We start from the raw sequence: 18,468 nt of genomic DNA, 5'->3' as shown, positions 1-18,468 counted from the left end.
CAGTATCCCCCAGCTGCACCAACTGGCTCAGTTGGGTGAGATATGGGGTGTGGCACCTGCGTAATGGGGTGCATTATTGGCGATATGGGGTGCAGTAGCTATAATATGGGGTGCAATGTCGGCGATATGGAGTGTGGCACCTGCGATTTGGGGCCTGGTCTCCCCCATACTGGGGTGCTGTCCCTGGGATTTAGAGTCAGTCTCCCCTCTTTTTGAGTTAATTCTCTCCGATATTGGGGTGCAGTCCCTGCGATGTGGGGTCAGTCCCTGCCCTTCAGGCTCTCTCCTCCGCCCAGCCCCACCCCGGGGTGGGGTCTCTGGGGGCTTCCCCGGTTCTGCGGGCGGGGCCGGGGCCGAGCCGCTCCCCGGGAGCTCCAGGCCTCCTCCCGCGGGCGTTGGCGGCGGGAGTGTGGGGATGGCGGGCTCGGGCTGCCGGTGGCTCCCGCGGCCGGCCCTGTGGCTACCGTGGCTGGCCCTGTGGCTACCGGCGGCCGCCGCCTTCAACCTGGACGGGAGCAGCCCGGTGCTGAAGGACGGGGAGCGGGGCAGCCTCTTCGGGGCGGCTGTGGCGCTGCACCGGCAGCTCAGCCCCGAACCCGCCGGGTGGTAAGAGCGGGGATCCCGGCGGGCGAGGGGGACGCGAGGGGTTGAGCAGGGACGGAGTCCCCTGGGGATGGGAGCAGAGGGGAGCGGAGCTGGGAGCGCCGGGGCTGGGGGAAATCCTATTGCCGGGATCTGGGGGGGTCCGGTGGGACCGAGCCCTGAGGCTGGGGGCACGCGGCCTCCGGGAATGGGGCTAGAATAGGGCTGGGGTCGCCAGGAGCCGCGGGAACGCGGAGAACAGGAGAGCCGGACACTGGGGTGGGGAGGGACAGGGATCCCCGGGATTAGGGGGTTCGGGGGCGCCGAGAACCGCGGGGCTGAGGGGGACCGGGAGCCCCGGACCCGACCCCAGCTCGGTGCAGACCGAGGAGACGGTGACAGAAGGGACAGTGACGGGAGGGACGGTGACAGGAGCGACAGGGACAGCGCCAGGCCGCCTGCGCAGCCCGGGATTATTCAGCATTAGCGAGGGAGGGCGGTTTGGGGGGGCGAGCGCTGCCCCAGAGCGCTCGGCTGGAGGGAGCCCCCCGGCTGGGCCCCCCCGGGCCGTGCCCGCCGGTCCTTGCAGCGAACGCCCACCCGCGACTGCCGGCCACGGCCGGTGTCTCCTGTTCCCAATGTCCCCTGTCCCCCCCGTCCCCCAGCCCCCGTGTCCGCACATCCCCGTGTCCCCGTGTCCACCCCCCAGCCCCTCCCCGCGGCTCTGGCGCCGCTGCCGGGGGTCTCAGCCATGGAGACCCTGAGAGCGGCCAGGTCACAGCGCGCTGTCACCCGTGTCCCCGGACCCCTCGCTCCCCAGGTCCCCTTGCTCCCCTCGACAGCCCGATGTCGCCGCTGTCGCCGCGGTGTCGCAGCGCTGCCGCCCGCGCCGCGTTCTTGGCAGCGAGGGCGACTTTGGCTGCCGGTGCCGGTGCAGGTGTGTGCGGAGCCGCGCTGGGCCCCGGTGTCCCCTGCCGGTCCCACGGGTCCCCGGCGGGACTCGGCTCGGCCTTGTCCCCCTGTCCCGTCGCAGGGTGCCCTGGCCGGGCTCCGTGGGGCACCCGTGTGCTCCCTCCTTTTTTGGGCATGTTGCTGCGGGGTTATTTTGAGTGAATTCCAGTTTATTTTTACCAGCTCTGCCTCCCTGCCACCCCCCGGAGCTCCGCCGTGTTCCCGGGCCACTGTTGCCCCGGCGGTGGCCACGAGCGCCCCGTGGCCGCCGAGGAAGCGCCGGTGGCACCGCGCTGGTGCCACCGTGGAGCGCCCCCTGTCCTCTCCTGGGGGTCTGGGGGTGTTTGGGATGTCCCGGCTGTGTCACCTCCCGTCCCCACACGGGTCGGGAGAGGCGCTGGGCCAGCAGCTGCGGGCCGGGCTGACACCGCACTGGGCACGGGGCTGGCATAGCTGCGCGGGGGTCTCAAGGGGGGTTCTGTGACCCCCAGGCACTGACGGGGGTCCCTACCCTGCCAGGCTGCTGGTGGGAGCCCCCCAGGCGCTGGCTCTGCCCGGCCAAGGCGCCAACCGCACAGGTGGTCTCTTTGCCTGCCCGCTGACCCCCGAGCTCTCCGATTGCTGGCGGGTGCCCATCGATGAGGGAGGTGAGTTGTGACCCCGGGGAGTCCCGGGGGGAGGGGTCCCCGGCCGGGCTGACCCCTCCCCGTGCCCCCCAGCGGACCCGCAGCGGGAGAGCAAAGAGAACCAGTGGCTGGGGGTCAGTGTCAAGAGCCAAGGGCCCGGCGGCAAGATCGTGGTGAGCACCAGGGCGCAGCCAGGGGACACCGGGGACACCTGAAAGAGCGGGGGGCCATGCTCGCTGTGACCCCCCCGTCCCCTCCGGGTGCCCTCTCAGACCTGCGCGCACCGGTACGAGGTGAGGCACCGGGTGCGGCAGCCGCTGGAGACGCGGGACGTGATCGGGCGCTGCTTCGTGCTGAGCCAGGACCTGAGCGTGCGGGACGAGCTGGACGGCGGCGAGTGGAAATTCTGCGAGGGGCGCCCGCAGGGCCACGAGCGCTTCGGCACCTGCCAGCAGGGCCTGGCGGCCGCCTTCAGCCCCGACCGCCGCTACGTGCTGCTCGGGGCACCCGGCACCTACAACTGGAAGGGTGAGGGGCGCTGGGGACACCCGCCCCCCTCCGTGCGGGTTTGGGGGTGCTCCAGCCGAGCTCGCTGCGGCACGAGGGTGCCTCCGTGTCCCCTGTGGTGCCCCTGGGGGTCCCCATGTCCTCCCTCACCCTGGGGAGGGGTCCCTGCCCATGGAGTTACTGCGTCTGCACTCACTGGAGCTCGAGAGCCTCGGGAGGGTCCCCACGGTGTCCCCACGGTGTCCCCGCTGTCCTCCCGGGCACTGCAGGGACCCTGCGTGTGGAGCAGCTCAACCAGAGCTCCCTGGACCTGTTGCGCCTCGACGCCGGCCCCTTTGAAGCGGGGGGCGAGAAGGACCAGGACCCCTCGCTCATCCCCGTGCCCGCCAACAGCTACTTCGGTACGGGGGGGGGCCCGGCCCGGGGGACCCCCCCACGGCAGCTGCGGCCCCTCCGCGCCCCCCCCGAGCCGCCCTGACGCCCCGTCCCCCTGTGTCTGTCGCGGTCGCAGGGCTGCTCTTTGTGACAAACATTGAGAGCGCCGCCCCCGACCAGAGGGTCTTCCGGACCCCCCAGCCCGGCGAGAGGGTCCCCGGCGCGGCCGCGGACGTGGCGCACAATTCCTACCTGGGTTCGTGCGTGCCACTCGTGTGCCACGTGTGTGCCACCTGTGTGCCACCTGTGTGCCGTGTGTGACCCTCCCCGTGCCGTGTGGCCCCCCCCCGAAGGGTCCTGTGGGCACACGAGTGTGGTGCTGCATCCGCGTGTGTCCTGTCACACGTGTCCCCTTGGCAGGTGTGCCTCTGCGCACGCGTGTCACCCTCAACACGCGTGTCGCCTTCAGGGATGTCCCCTTGTCACTGTACAGACATGTCCCTGACACACTCAGGTGTCACTTGTACACTTGTGTGCCCCCCCCAATACACAGATCTCTCCTCCCGTATCCCCAGACACTTCTCTGTCCCCACGTGTGTCCCCCCCCTGCACACGTGTGGCCGCATCACCCCTTCCCCCCCCCAGCCACTGCATTACCCCGCCCCTCTTGTGTCTGTCACCCCCCCTCCCCGCCCCTGTCCCCACCCCGGCGTCACCAAACCCTGTCCCCACAAATCCCTGTCCCCCAGTCCCTGTCCTCATCTCTGTCCGCCTCTCCCATCCCCGTTCCTCTCCCCAATCCGTGTCCCGCGTCCCTGTGCCGGGTCCCCTCGCTGTGCCAGGGCTGTGCTGGGGGCACTGCCGTGCTTGGCGCGGGTCCCAGAGCTTTGCGGAGGGGGGTCCCAGCGCCTGGTGTGTCCCCCACCCCCCGTATTCCCACTTGTCTCCGCTTGTCCCCCCGGTGATGTTTTTGCATGCGGGGGGGCGGTGTGTGTGTGTGTGCATGGATTGCGGGGGGAGGGTGGAGCCTGACTGGGGGCTCGGAGGCGGGGGTTTGGGGGGGCTTCGGGGGCTTCTCACGGCAACCACTGCATGTGGGGAGAGGGCTCTGCTCTGGATTTTGCTACTGCGGCCCCCAAATTCTCCCCTTTCCCCCCAAATTCTGCACTTCTGGCAATGCTGGGAGGAGGAGGGGGCTGCACCTCACTCCTGATTCCCAGAATGAGAATCCCACATTTCCCGCATTTCCTCGAGGGGAATTTGCCCATTCTGCCCCAATTCCCAGAAAAATTCTTGCATTCCCCCCAGTTCCCGTGAGGAAATTCCCCCATTCCCTCATTCCCAGGAGGAAATTGCCCCATTCCTCCCCAATCCCCCAAGAGAATTCTCCCATTTCACCCCAATTCCCACCGGGACAATTCTCCCCATTTTCCCCATCTGCCCCATTTTTGCCCCAGTCCCACCAGGAGAATTCTCGGGGCAGGAGGTGTCCCCAGCACCACGGTGTCCCTGTGTCCCCGCAGGGTTCTCGGTGGACTCCGGGGCGGGGCTGACGCGGCGACAGCAGCTGAGCTTTGTCACCGGCGCCCCCCGCGCCAACCACACGGGCGCCGTTGTCATCCTGCGCCGCGACAGCGCCAACCGCCTGGTGGCCGAGGCCGTGCTGGCCGGCCACCAACTGACGTCGGCCTTCGGCCACGCTGTGGCCGTCCTGGACCTCAACAGCGACGGGTGAGTTTTCGGGGGACACGTCTCTGTCACATTTGTCAGTGTCGGACGCTGCTGTGTCACCCATGTCACTGTGGGACACCTCTGTGTCACCTGCGGGGACCCCCAAAATCATGGGGAGACCCCCGAGGGTAGATCCCCCCCTCACCCTGCCGGGAGCCCCAAACCTCGAGGATTCTCTGAGAGCCTCCAAATTCCTCGGGGGACCCCCGAAGGGCAGAGCCCATCCAGGGACCCACAATCCCTGAGGATCCTCCCCCCCTCCCCAAAATCCTGGGGAGACCCCCGATGAGGAAAGGCCACCCCTGGGACCCCCAATCCCTTAAGACCCCCTTCCCAAACTCCGGGACCTCCCAAAATCCCGGTGTGAGACCCCCATGGGTACTGCCCACTCGAGAACCCCCCAAACCGTCAGGACCCCTCAAAATCCCTTCCCTTACCCTATGCCTGGGAGGATCCATTACCCACTCCAGGGGGGGGTGTGACAGATCCGTGTGTGTCCCCCCCCCCAGCTGGATGGACCTGGCCGTGGGGGCCCCCCACTTTTTCGAGCGGCAGGAGGAGATTGGGGGGGCCGTGTACGTTTACATCAACCCGGGGGGGCTGTGGGACAGCGCGACTCCCCTGCGCCTGAACGGCTCCCGTGGCTCCATGTTCGGTGCAGCGCTGAGCTCTGCCGGGGACCTCAACCATGATGGCTTTGAGGGTGAGGGGCTTGGGGGGGCATTTGGGGGGCTTTGGGGTCTGCGGCTGGACCTTAAGTGAGATGGGTTTGAAGGTGAGGGAATTTGGGGGATTGGGGGGGGATTTGGGGTCTTCAAGAACGGTGGATGGCAGAACCAGGGACCTCAACCATGATGGGTTTGAGGGTGAGGGGATTTGGGAGCTTTTGGAGGGGATTTGGGGAGGATTTGGGGCCTGGGGATGGACCTCAACCACAATGGGTTTGAGGGTCAGGGGCTTTGCGGTTTTCAAGGGCTGGGCATGATGGAATTGCAGACCTCGACCATTACAGAATTTCAGTTGAGGAATTTTGGAGGGGTTTTGGGGTTTTTTTTTGAGGGGGTATCCAAGATCTGGAGATGGCTCCATGGGGCACCTCACCATGACAGAATTGAGCCCGGGGGGCACAGGGGCTTTTCAGGGTCCCTATGTCCTGCCGAGGAGGAGGTGCCAGGGCCACCTGCAGAGGGCTGCACCCCAAGGGGGTCCTTGGGGAGGGGTCTGCTCCCCCAAATCCCTCCTTTTCCCCCCAGACCTGGCTGTGGGGGCCCCTTTTGACGGTGCAGGCAAAGTTTTCATTTACCACGGCAGTGCCCTGGGCATCGTCACCAGCCCGGCGCAGGTGAGGGGTCCCGAGGGGGGGTCCCGGGGGCGTCCTGGGGGGGTTCTGGCTCACACAGAGCCGCACCCTGCCCAGGTCCTGGACGGGGAGGCCGTGGGGGTCTCGGCCTTTGGATACTCGCTGTCAGGGGGACTGGACGTGGACGGGAACCTGTACCCCGACCTGCTCGTGGGGTCCCTCTCAGACACCGTGGTGCTCTACAGGTGAGATTCCCCCCCACCCTCAGAGCAACCCCCAGCCCTGGCACCCCCCCCGGACCCCCAGGAGCCCCCAGTTCCTGACAATCCCAAATCCCTCGAGCAGACCCCCCCAGTCCTGGGACCTCCAGGACCCCCAAATTCCTGAGGAGCCTCCACCCCTGGGAATTTCCCATTCCCAAGGACCCTCAAAACCCTCAGGATCCCCCACCACCGAATGCCCCCCACTCCCGGGCATCCCCTCTGGGCTCCCTTCCCGGGGATCCCCCCGGGGGTGCCCTCAGGAGTGGGGGACTCATCCCGGAACCCCCATTCCCACCCCCAGGGCACGACCCGTGATTCACGTGTCCCGAAACGTGTCGCTGCTGCCGCCCCACATCGACCTGGAGCAGAGCACCTGCCGCGGCCAGGACGGCGTCTGGTGGGTGTCACCGTGTGTCCCCCCCGTGTCCCCCCCTCCTCGACACCCTAGTGGGGCGGCGGGACCCCCGCAGTGACCCCGCGGCCCCCCCAGCGTGGAGGTGCGAGCATGTTTCAGCTACACGGCCAGCCCGGCCAGCTACAGCCCCCGGCTCGGTGAGTGTGGGGTGGCCAGGGGACCCTGAGCTCTGGGGAACCCCTATTCCGGAGGGAGGCCCTATCCTGGAGGGTCCCCCCCTCGATCCCTGGGAGTTCTGTTCAGCGCTGTTCTCTTCTTCCTCACTCTTGCCCTCCCAACCCTGGGGATTCCCCTGTTCCCTGGGGGTCCCTAACCTCTGAGCATGCTCCCTATGCCTGAGGGCCCCCCCCCCCCGCCACATCCCTGGGAGTCCCCAAGCCCTGGGGATCCTCCCATCCCTGAGGACACCCCCCCCCCAATGCCCGGGGATCCCCAGTCCCTGAGGACCCCCCCCAATCCCCGAGGACCTCAATCCCTAAGCACCCCATCCCTTGGGACCCCCATCCCTAGGGACACCCCCTCCATTGGGACCCCCATCCCTAGGGACACCCCCCATCCCTGGGACCTTCCCTCCCGGGGATCCCCTGACCCCCCGGTGCCCGCAGAGCTGCAGTTCGTGCTGGAGGCGGACTCGGAGCGGCGGCGGCGGGGACAGGTCCCCCGTGTCACCTTCCTGGGTCGGGGCCCCGCGGACCCCGAGCACCAAATCTCGGGGAGCCTGGAGCTGCCCCGGCAGCGCGAGCGGCGCTGCGCCAGCGCCACCTTCCGGCTGCACGTGCGTGCTTCGGCCTCGTCTCATCCTCACCTTCCTCAGCCCCGCCTTCCTCACCATCAGCGCTGTTCTCTTCTTCCTCACCCTTGCCCTCCTCAGCCTCATCTTCCTCGTCTTCACCCTCCTCAGCCTCGTCTTCCTCATCCTCACCTTCGTTCTCTCTCCTCGTCCCTGTTTCCGTCTTATCCTCCTCCTCCTCATCCCTGTCCCCACCCTCCCATTATCCCCTCCGGGTGTCCCCGAGCGCCACCCTGACCTTCCTCCTCCTCCTCCTCCGTGCCACAGGACGACATCCGGGACAAGCTGCGTCCCATCGCTGTCACCCTGGCCTTCGCCATCGGAGGGACCCGCGGGTGGCACCGGGCGGGCCGGGGGACAGCGCTGCCCCCGCTGTCCCCTGCGCTCAGCCCCCGCCAGCCCAGCACTCACCGCGCCGAGGTGAGGACGCGCCTGTCACCCGTGTCACCTGTGTCACCCGTGTCACCCACCTGTGTCACCCCCATGTCCCCCCGTGTCCTTCCCGTCCCAGTCTGGGCCACTTGCAGTGTCCCGCGTGTCTCCCGTGTCCCGCTCGTGTCGTCCCTCCCCCCCCCGCCACAGCCCATCTGAGGACACCTGGAGTGTCCCCTCATTCATATTCCTGGGGCTGTCCCACTGCACCGGGGCCTTTCCCGCATTGTCCCCGTGTCCCCCCGGTCTCCCCCCAGGTGCATTTCCTGCGCCAGGGCTGCGGCGATGACAAAATCTGCCAGAGCCACCTGGAGCTGCGGCTGCGCTTCTGTGCCCGCGTGGGCGACAGCGACTTCCTGCCCCTGCCCAGGTGAGGGGACAGCGGCCACCCCGGGCTGTCCCCAGTACCCCCGGGGAGAGGCTGGCACTGCCACCTCACCCTGAGTGACTGGGGATGTTCCCGTCAGTCACAGAGACGGGGATGGCACTGCCACCTCCACCCTGAGTGACCGAAGCATGTCCCCAAGGGCTGTCACGGTGGCTCTCCCCACAGGGACGAGGATGGCACCGCCATCTTCGCCATGAGTGACCAGAAGGACGTAGCCCTGGAGGTGCAGGTGACCAACGAGCCCTCGGACCCCTTGGACCCGCAGAAGGACGGGGACGATGCCCACCAGGCCCTGCTGGTGGCCACCTTCCCCCCGGAGCTGCCCTACGCCGCCCTGCGCCCTGATGAGGCTGGGGGGCTCGGGGTGCGGGAACAGGCAGGGACAGGGGAGGACAGGAGGGGATGAGGGACGGGGCGAAATGGAACTGGGGATGTAGAGTGGAGTCAGAGCCGGGAGTCTGGTATTGTGCGGCGGGGTGTGGGATTGTCCTGGAGGTGTGGCATGGGGTCACAGCCGGTGGTCTGGGATGGTCCTGGGGGTGTCCCCAGGGTGCTGGGGGATGTGGAATGGGGTTAGTCCCGGGGCATCTGGGATGGGGTTGCTCCTGGGGTGGCCCAGGGGGTGTCGCAGGGGGGCTCAGCCCTGTTCCCCCCCAGGACAAGGTGCTGTGCTTGGCCAACCAGAATGGCTCCAGGGTGGAGTGCGAGCTGGGGAACCCCCTCAAACGCGGGGCCCAGGTGGGCGCAGCCCCCTCCCCAACCCCCCCCCCCCCAAGCCCTCCCCCGGCCCCTCCCCAGCGCTCACCTGCGCGCCCCCAGGTGCGGTTCTTCCTCATCCTCAGCACCTCGGGCATTTCCATCCACACCACGGACTTGGCGGTGGAGCTGGAGCTGTCCACGTGAGCTGGGTGGGGGGCTGGGACCCCCGGGATTGAGGGCTGGAGACCGCCGGGGTGCGGCTGGAGACCCCCGGGATTTGGGGCTAGGGACCCTCGGCGTGGGGATGGAGACCCCAGGGTTGGGGGCTGGGGATCTCCGGGGTTTAGGGGCCAGAACCCGGGGGTGCTGAGGGTGAGAATCACGGGGGATTTGGGGGTCAGAACCCCCAGGATTTGGGGCCAGAGCCCCGGGGAGTTTGGGTATGGATACCCCAGGGTTTGGGGGTCAGAGCCCTGGGATTGGGGGTCAGAGCCCCCAGGATTTGGGGACTGGAATCCCGGGGGATTTGGGGCTCAGAGTCCCCAGGGTTTGAGGTGAAGCCTTGGGAAATTTGGGGCTCAGAGCCCCCACGTCTGGGGACCAGAGCCCTGGAGGATTTGGGAACAAAGCCCGGGTAGTTTTAGAGTCCGTCCCTCCAAAATTTAGGGCCAAAGGCCTGCAGTTTGGGATCAACCTCCCCCACATGGCCCTTGGCGGTTTCTTGGGGGGTGGTATTTCACCTCTCCCCGACCCCCAATTCTCCCGCAGCACCAGTGAGCAGCCGGGGCTGGGGCCAGTGGTTGCCCGCGCTCGCGTGGTCATCGAGCTGCCCCTGGCCGTGACGGGGTGAGTGGGGAGGGGGCTTTGGGGGTTAGTGGGGGGCAGTTTTGGGGCCGGGATACCCTCTGGGGATCCCCCCTTCAAACCAGGGCTGTCCCTGCAGTGTGGCCATGCCCCCCCGGCTGTTTTTTGGGGGGCAGGTGCTGGGGGAGAGCGCGGTGAAACGAGAGAGCCAGGTGGGCAGCGCTGTCCGCTTCGAGGTCACGGTGAGAGCCCTCCCAAAATAGGGACCCCCCAAAGAGGAGACCCCTAAAGCGGAGATCCCCCCAAAATAGAGACTTCCCCCAAAACAGAGACATCCCCCAAAGCAGTGACCCCCAAAGAAGAAATCACCCCAAAAGAGAGACACCTCCAAAAGAGAGACCCCCCCAAAAACCCGAGATCCCCCAAAACAGAGACACCCCAAAGCAGAGACCCCAAAACAGAGACACTGAAAAAGAGACCCCCTTCCACCCCAGGACCCCAAAACCAAAGTGGGGAGGGAGTTGGGACCCCTGGGAATTTGGTCTGGCCAAGCCCCATTCTGGGAATTTGGGGGGTGGGGGGTTTGGGGGGATGGTTTTGGGGTGGGGGTGGCTTTGAGGCAGGGGTTCATTGATGGAGGTGTTGAAGGGGTGGGAGGTATTTTTGGGGTTGGAACTCCATACAGGACTACTTTTGGGATCAGGTACTGGTTTTGGGGTCTGAACTCCCAGATGTTTTTGGGGTAGGGGGTGTTTTGGCGGTTGGGGAATCCGTGCTGGTGCTATTTTTAGGGTAGTTGTTCCATACAGGGGATATTGTTGGGATAGGGGCTGTTTTTGGGGTCAGGACCCCCTGCCATGGGCTATTTTTGGGGTCAGGTGCTGTTTTTGGGGTCAGGACTCCATCCAGGGCTGTCCCTGAGGGTTTGGGGGTGCTGTTTCTGTCCTCCCCGCAGGTGTCGCAGCGGGGGCCAGTGCTGAAGACCCCCGGCTCGGCCGCGCTGACTGTCCAGTGGCCGCTGGAGCTGCCCAACGGGAAGTGGCTGCTGTACCCGCTGAGCCTGGAGCTGGGCACCCCCCCCGTGCCCTGCAGCCCCCCTGCCAACCCCCTGCGCCTCACCATGGTCAGATTTGGGGGGGGCCGGGGGGCCCCGGGGGGCTGTAGAAGTGCCCAAAGGTGCCCAGGAGGTGTCCAGGAGTGTCCAGGGGTGTCCAAAGGTGTCTAGGGGTGCCCAGGAGTGTCTAGGGGTGTCCATGGAGTGTCCAGGGGGCTTGGAGTGGTGTCCAAGGCTGTCCAAAGGTGTCCAGGGGTGTCCAAAGGTGCCCAGGAGTTCCCAGGGGTGCCCGGGTTAGGCACTCCTCCCATGCCCATCCTTGCCCACCTCCAGGAGTCGCCGGCCCAAGGGGGTCCCCCCGAGGAACCCCTGGCCCGCTCGTGGTGGGTGCCTGCGGGGAGGAGGAAGAGGAACGTGACCCTGGTGAGCAGGGGTGGGGTTGGGGCACCCTGGGCTTTGGGATCCCTCCTGCTTTTGGGGTGTCTCCATTCCGGGATCCCCCCCTTCCTGGGGTGCCCCTGCTCTAGCATTGCCACATTTTTGGGTGTTTCCATTTTGGGGTGTCCCCATTCCCGAGGTCACTCCATTCCTGCTGTCCCCCCGCTTTGTCCTGCCCTGTTTTGGTGCCCCGCTCCATTTCCCCCATCCTCAGGATGTCCTCTCCATCCCCGGGCTGTCCCAACGTTGTCACCCCGCTGTCGCTGCCCCCAGTACTGTGCCCGGGGCACCGCTCGGTGCCGCCCGTTCCCTCGGTTGTCCCTGGGTGTCCCCACGTTATCACCCCGGTGTCGCTGCCCCCACGCCGTCACCCCGCTGTCGCTGTCCCCAGGACTGTGCCCGAGGCACCGCTCACTGCCGCCTGTTCCGGTGCCCGCTGCCGTCGCTGGAGCGCTCGGAGCTGCGGGCGCGGGGCCGCCTCTGGAACGGGACCTTCCTGGAGGTGAGAGACCCCCGGGGATGGGGCGGGAGGGGTCTCGGGGGTGGGGCTCAGCCCGGCCTGGACCCCTCCCCGACTTTCTAGGAGTTCCTGGATGTGGAGAACCTGGAGCTGATCGTGCGTGCCGGGGTCTCGGTGACCTCCCCCCACGGCAATGTCGTCATCAAGGACGCGGAGGTGCAGGTGGGGAGCCCCAGGGACACCTCGGAGACAATCCCATGGACACCCCTGGACACCCTTAGATCCCTCATGACCTCCCCAGGTCCCCCCGGAGACCCCCTCTCCAGATGTCCCCTGATGTCCCCAAGCCCCTCCAGGCCCCTTGACCTCCGTGACCCTGCCCAATGTCACTTGAGCCCCTGGGACGCCCTCAGCCCTTCCTGATGTCCCTGGACACCCTCAGACCTCCCTGCAGGACCCCCAAACCCCCCTGAACCCTCATGTCCCCTCTGACCCCTCCTGATGTCCCCGAGCCCCCCCCAGGCCCCCTTGATGTCTCCATGACCCCGCTGACCCCCCCCATGACCCCAGTGACCTGCCTGTCCCCCCACTGGACCCAGGCGTGGCTGTCACTGGTGTTCCCTGGTAGTCCCTGACCCTCATGACCCCACTGATCCATCTGGACACTCCAGTGACCCCAATGACCCCATGCAGATATCCCTGTCTCTGCATCTGGACCTGGGGTGGCCATCACCAATGTCCCCTGGTGGTGTCCTGGTGTCCCTGTACCTTATGACCCCAATGACCCCCCATGACCCCTGTGTCCCCCCCTCAGATGTCCGTGTCCCTGCACCTGGACCCGGGGGTGTCCGTCACTGGTGTCCCCTGGTGGGTGCTGCTGCTGGCAGCGCTCCTGGGGCTGCTGCTGCTGGCCCTGCTCGTGCTGGGGCTCTGGAAGGTGAGGGACCCCTGGGGTATCGTGACATGTCACGATGTAGCGTGGCCTATGGCCATATATCGCTACATGTCATACCATGTCATGTCATAGTGTGTCACAGCGTGTCGTATCTGTGCCCTGTGCCACGCTGTGCTGTGCCATGTCGTGATATCTGCCCAAATGCAGCTGGGGTTCTTCCGGCGGGCACGGGCGGTGCCACCGGCCGTGCCGCGGTTCCGGGCCGTGCGCATCCCGTGGGAGCAGCGGCCGCAGGCGCGCGAGGAGCGCACCGGGACCATCCAGCGGCACCAGTGGGTGGCTGGGCCCGGCCACCAGCATGGGGACAACCTTGGGGATGGGTCACGGACACCGGGCTCCGCCTGACAGACACGGAACAGAGACACGGACGTGGCACAGACAGATGGACATGGGGATGGGGCACAGACAGACACAAGGACACGGGGATGGGGCACAGATACCTGGATCCGCCTGATGACACGGCACGGACACACGGACACGGCACGGACACCCGGATCCGCCTCACAGACACGTCACGGACACGGCACGGACAGACAGACATGGCATAGAGAGATCGACATGGGGATGGACAGGGGAGGGGCAGGGTCGTGCCACGGACACTGGGATCCTCTTGACGAACATTGCACAGACAGGGGAGGGACAGAAGGACCCGGGACATGGACACAGGAAGGATGCAGGAGCGACAGGGATGGGCCATGCACACCAGGATCTGCCTGATGGACATGGCACAGACAGACGGACATGAGGATCGACACGGGATGGACACAGGAGGGATAAGGACGGGCCACGCACAGCGGGATCCACCTGACAGGCACGGCGTGGATGTGGCCTGGACAGACACAGGGTTGGATACAGGATAATGGACGTGGGATGGACAGACAGACATGGAAGAGACAGGGGATGGACATGGGATATGGACACATCATGGACAAATGGACATGGGACAGACAAATTTGCACAGGATGGACACTGGATGGACACGGGAGAGACGCAGACAGGGACAGGCCATGGGCACCTGGATCTGCCTGAAGGACCTTGGGATGGACACCGGGATGGACACCGGGATGGACACTGGGGTAGACTCAATCCGGACACAGGAGGGATGGGAACAGGGACAGGGACGGACTGTGGACACCCAGATCCACCTGAGGGATGTCTGTGGGATGGACTCAAGGTAGACAAATGGACATAAGGGACACAGGACTTTGACGTGGGACACAGATGGTCCCTGGCTGTGCTCTGGGAAGGCCCCATGGAGGCCCCACCATGTCCTGGAGCTCCCAGGATGGACAGAGCCATGCGCCAGGGGTCACTTTGTCCCCAGGGGTCACGTTCTGTCACCAATAAAAGGTGTTGACCCCACAGAGAGTCTGAGTGCTCCTGCAGTGTGCAGAGATGGCTGTCATGATGGATGGGTGGGGCAGCGATCCTGATGAGTGAGGGCAGCTGCCATAATGGTCATAGGGACAGCCTCTATGACGAGACTGGCCACTTCGCCGTCACGCCAAACCGCATCTCCCGGACTAACGGGACATATCTTCACCCAACGGGTCGGTTATGGCCGCTCCGGACCCGCTACAACCTCGGTCACGGCATCCGTAGCGCCACGAACGCGGCCTTGCCCACACTCAAGATGGCGCCACACGCTGAGCCCTCACTGGAGCCTTCGATGACCTCTTTCCGGCGTGGGCCGGAAGTGCCGCCACGATGGCTGCCCGGAGCTCGCGGGACTGGTGTGGCCGGGACGACCTTGGGGACACCGGAGAGGACCGTAGCGAACCCCCAAAAGCCAGCCCTGTTTCCACGCACCCTCCTTTTCTTTTTTTAATATAAAAACCACCACTCGATTTATTTAAAAAAACTCCCCCGCAAAAAAAGAAAAAAACCAGATTTTTATTCCAAGCCCTTATTTTGGGGGGCGGGGTGGTGTTTCCTCAGCGGGGCAGCGGCCGCCGCCCCTTCTTCCTCCTCTTGTGCTTGGTGTCCCCCCTGGGGGGGCCCCCCTGGGCCTGGGGGTTTCCCTGGGGGTGTCCCGCGGCCCCGGGGGGGGTGGGGAAAGTCCCCCCGCCTTCCCCCGATCCCAGATTTCCCTGGAAAATGCGGGCCAGGAAATCCTGGAGGTCGTTGCGGGAGGGGGGGTTGCCCTTGGGAGGGGCCCTGGGGGGAGAGAAAAAAAAAGGGGGGAGGGAGAGGGGAGGTTTTGGACACAGGTGGGTATATCTGGACACACCTGGGCACCCTCTGGACACTCTTGGATGTACCTGGATAGATCTGTGCACTCCCTGGAAATCCCCGTGGGCACTCCCAGACACCCCTGGACGCCTCTTGGACATCCACAGACACGCCCAGATCTCCCTCCCCAGGGACTGACTGCTGGTGTCCAGCCCCTAGACACACCCCTGGACACTCTTCTGCCAAGGAGTGACCCCTGGTGTCTGGCCCCTGGACATGCCCAGGTCACGCCTGGCCTCCACCCCGGTAACTCCCAGCCACTCCGACCCCAGCACTGACCGCTGCCGTCTGGCCGGCACGGCTGTCCTGGCACCGAAGGACAGGTGGTAGGGGACGCGGTGGCTGTCTGGGGAGATGGTCACACGCTGGCAGCCTGCCCACTCTGGGGACAGACAGGGGGGCACTCGGTCACAGTGATACCAGAGAGACACCTCTGGTCATGGCATCCCCTCAGAATAACCTGGGCAAGGTTACCCCTTGGTCATGGTGTCCCCCTGGTCATAGTGACACCAGAGGGACCCAAGGATGGTCATGGTGCCCCAGAAAGGCCCCGCTGGTCATGGTGACACCAGGGAACCCCCAGGGATGGTGACGCCAGAGAGACCCCCCCTGGGATCTGCCACCCCTAGATCTGTGACCCTGTGAGTTGGGTCTGGGGGCTCTCACCCCCTGGCTCTGGGGTTGTGTCATCCCCCGGGTGCGTCTGTTGTCCGTGTCCCCTCCCAGGTGTCCCTCACCGGTGACATCGTAGATGTGGCTGTCCATGCGGGCCAGGTAGGTGACCTTGAGGCCAAGAAGGCTGGACTCTGCCCACAGGTCACCTTCTTCGGCCGCATGCCACCCCCCGCAGCTGGCGCAGTACCGGGCACCGTGGGGGTCCCTGTCCAGCTGGAACCGCCTGCGGGGACATTAGGGACATTGGGGACAGCCCCAGGGCACAACGCTGGGTCCCTACCCAGCTGCTACTGCCTGGTGGGGACACTGGGGACACTGTGACACCCCCAAGGCACAGTAGCTGTGTGAGACCTCTGAGACACAGTGTCTCCCCAAGCCCTAGGGGCGCATGATCCCGAATCCCCGGGACACAATGCCAGCCCAGGTCACGATGTCCCACCAGTGCTGTCCCTGCTCTTCCCACCTGTGTCTTCCCCCGCAGCGGGTGCAGCCCATGGCGTCCATGGCCTCCCTGAGCTCCTCCTGCAGCTGGCCCAGGATTGCGCCCAGCGCCCGCGCAAGCTCCCCCTGCACCAGCCGCTTCCTGGGACCCAAAAAACGGGAATTACAACCCAAAATAGAGATTGGGCACCCCAACAAATAGGATTGGCACCCCCAAAAGTGGGATGTACAGCCCCCAAAATGTTCCCAGCACCTGCTCCCTCTGTACCAGCTGCTTTCTGGGACCCAGAAATAGGGAATTACGACACAAAATATGGGATTAGCATCCCAAAACCCGGTATTCCCACCCCAAAACCCAGGTCCCCCTCAGCCCAAACTCACATCTCGTACTGGTGCCGTCTCTCGGGGCTGCTCACCCGCTCCCAGCCCGCCCGCAGCACTTTGAACGCCACCCCCGCCTGGGGGTCGCGGCTCTTATCGGGGTGCACCTGCCAAGGCACGGCCCTCAGCGCTCCCGCCGTGCCCCCAAGATGTCCCCATCCCCCGCCGGAGATGTCCCCAACACGCACCAGCACCGCCAGCCTCCGGTACGCTCGCCGGAGCTCGGTGTCGCTGGCCGTGGGTTCCACGCCGAGCACCCGGAACGGATCCAGCTCCTCCTCGGCCACGTCGGCCATGGCCACCAAACGTGTCACGTCCTCCTCGCCGCCGCCTCCGGCGACAGCGCGGTGGCTTCCCCGCCGCCGCAGCAGCCACTCACCCAGCAGCTCTCTGCAGCGGCGGAGCCTCGCGAAGCCCCCGCGGAGGAAGGAGCGTAGCGCCCCGAGGAGAAGAAGGAAGAAGAGGAGTAGCAGCGCCAGGAGAGCTCCGAGCAGCCGCAGGCACAGCGCGACCCCTGCCCGGGCCACGGGCAGGGAGCGCCGGTGTACCTTGGCGGTGTCCCCTGGGTCCTCGACGTGCTCCTCCTCCTCGTGGCGTTGTCGCGGTCGCCGACGCGTTCTACGCGTGTCGCCGTTGCCCTCCGGGAGTCCTCGGTGCCGGCAGCCGAGGGCACACGGGATGTCCCGGGAAGGGCTCGGGGGAGCGGCCGGGGGGCCCCCGCAGCCGCAGCGACCCCCGGGGGTGGGGACACTCTGGGTGTTGGGGACACTGCCGGGGCTGGGGACACTCCTGGCACCAGGGACGCCACCGGGGTTGGTGACACCCTCAGGGCTGAAGACACCCCCGGGGTTGGCGACACTCCCGGCGTTGGGGGGACTGCCGGGTTTCGGGACAGTCCCGGGACCCGGGACGCCACGGGGGCTAGGGACAGGAGGGTCGCGCTCGCCGCTTTCGTCATCGTCGTCGCCCGGCGTGCCGGGGCTGGTAGCGCTGGTGGCAGCGCGGGGGTGGCCGCAAGTCCCGTTCCAGGCAGCGCAGGAGTCCCCCCCGGGCCCGCTCCCCCCGAGGCCGTCCCGGTACCGGGGCTGCTCCATCGGCACTGGGCTTAGGTCACGGCCATCCCTGGGGAGGGGACAACGGGGTCAGCACCTCCGCAACGGGCACGGGACGGCCCCGGGACCTCCTGAGCCCCCCCGGGAACGGCGGCGGGGACCCCCCGACAGAACCTCGGTACCCCGAATACCGAGCCTCGGGAACACCAGAGCGGCTCCCCGTGACACCCCGAGTGGCTTCGGGACCCGGGGAGCTTCTGGTGAACCCCAAAACCTCCTGAATGTAGCCGGGACCCCGTGACCCTACCCGGGATCTTCGGGACGCCCGCATCGGCTCTCGGAGACCCGGTACCGGGGGTTTCGGGACTAACCGCGTCAGTATCGGGGGGATCAGGGGTGTTCGGGACTCACCACGCCGGTAACGGGGGGGGGGGGGGGGGGATCGCGCCACCGCCCCCCACGGGTCCCCTCGCGGCCACACTTCCGCTTTCCGCCCGCCGCCGCGCTGTACACGCCCACTCCCGGGGTGGGGCATCCCACGGCCCCGTCCCAAGTGGCAGTGGCCACGCACCCTTAACGGCAGGTGCAGGAGGAGAGGGGTCCTTGTGGCTAGGAAGGAAAGGCTGGTGGCCCTTGCTGTGAGGTGCAGGCAAGGATGCGTCCAGGGAAGGAGCAGCAAGTCCCCCGTGTCTCTGCCGTCACCCAGGGAGCGGCGACAGGCGCTAGCAGGTGTAAAGCGTTCTCATGATGAGGGCTGAGTGCCTCGGTGAGAGCAGAGGCAGGTGTGAGGTGTTAGGATAAGGAGGGGGTGGCTCCTGCCAGGGCTGGTTTAAGGGGGCAACGTCAGGTGACTCTGGTGTGGAGCTTGTGGAGGTGAGAGGCTGCTGGTGGGTTTCTGTCGGGCGTCTCATGGAGTC

At 66.3% G+C, this 18,468-nt stretch overlaps 2 protein-coding genes across 9 annotated transcripts; one reads left to right on the top strand and one right to left on the bottom strand.

Annotated features, from left to right (window-relative positions):
• Nucleotides 1-375: 375 nt before the first annotated feature.
• ITGA7 (integrin subunit alpha 7) lies at nucleotides 376-14,569 on the top strand. 7 transcript variants are annotated; one of them, XM_058423799.1, is made up of 26 exons: nucleotides 376-606; nucleotides 2,053-2,180; nucleotides 2,253-2,332; nucleotides 2,432-2,687; nucleotides 2,936-3,067; nucleotides 3,178-3,297; nucleotides 4,565-4,772; nucleotides 5,282-5,475; nucleotides 6,026-6,114; nucleotides 6,190-6,317; nucleotides 6,637-6,732; nucleotides 6,826-6,887; nucleotides 7,356-7,525; nucleotides 7,808-7,960; nucleotides 8,230-8,342; nucleotides 8,526-8,736; nucleotides 9,018-9,098; nucleotides 9,180-9,259; nucleotides 9,828-9,905; nucleotides 10,003-10,105; nucleotides 10,819-10,986; nucleotides 11,251-11,340; nucleotides 11,747-11,857; nucleotides 11,939-12,037; nucleotides 12,630-12,752; nucleotides 14,136-14,569. In XM_058423799.1, exons 1-26 carry the CDS (start codon nucleotides 416-418, stop codon nucleotides 14,142-14,144), a joined length of 3,273 nt encoding a protein of 1,090 aa, XP_058279782.1. In that variant the 5' UTR covers nucleotides 376-415; the 3' UTR covers nucleotides 14,145-14,569. The 7 variants fall into 7 exon arrangements, with proteins under 7 accessions (XP_058279782.1, XP_058279781.1, XP_039944291.1 ...); XM_058423798.1 differs by having other exon boundaries at nucleotides 14,373-14,564; XM_040088357.2 differs by lacking the exon at nucleotides 14,136-14,569 and adding an exon at nucleotides 12,918-14,134 and having other exon boundaries at nucleotides 8,526-8,724.
• Nucleotides 14,570-14,642: 73 nt separating this feature from the next.
• Nucleotides 14,643-17,968, bottom strand: DNAJC14 (DnaJ heat shock protein family (Hsp40) member C14). Of its 2 annotated transcripts, XM_058423800.1 has the most exons (7): nucleotides 17,859-17,968; nucleotides 16,688-17,621; nucleotides 16,500-16,606; nucleotides 16,141-16,260; nucleotides 15,740-15,900; nucleotides 15,282-15,384; nucleotides 14,643-14,927 (listed from the first exon to the last, which is right to left on the bottom strand). In XM_058423800.1, exons 2-7 carry the CDS (start codon nucleotides 17,591-17,593, stop codon nucleotides 14,705-14,707), a joined length of 1,620 nt encoding a protein of 539 aa, XP_058279783.1. In that variant the 5' UTR covers nucleotides 17,594-17,621; nucleotides 17,859-17,968; the 3' UTR covers nucleotides 14,643-14,704. The 2 variants fall into 2 exon arrangements, with proteins under 2 accessions (XP_058279783.1, XP_058279784.1); XM_058423801.1 differs by lacking the exon at nucleotides 15,282-15,384.
• Between the last annotated feature and the right edge of the window lie 500 nt (nucleotides 17,969-18,468).

This window comes from Hirundo rustica, chromosome 30, assembly GCF_015227805.2.
Source record: "Hirundo rustica isolate bHirRus1 chromosome 30, bHirRus1.pri.v3, whole genome shotgun sequence".
Classification (NCBI taxonomy): Eukaryota; Metazoa; Chordata; class Aves; order Passeriformes; family Hirundinidae; genus Hirundo; species Hirundo rustica.
The sequence above is the reverse complement of the archived record's forward strand: the minus strand, read 5'-3'. Positions and strand labels throughout refer to the sequence as shown.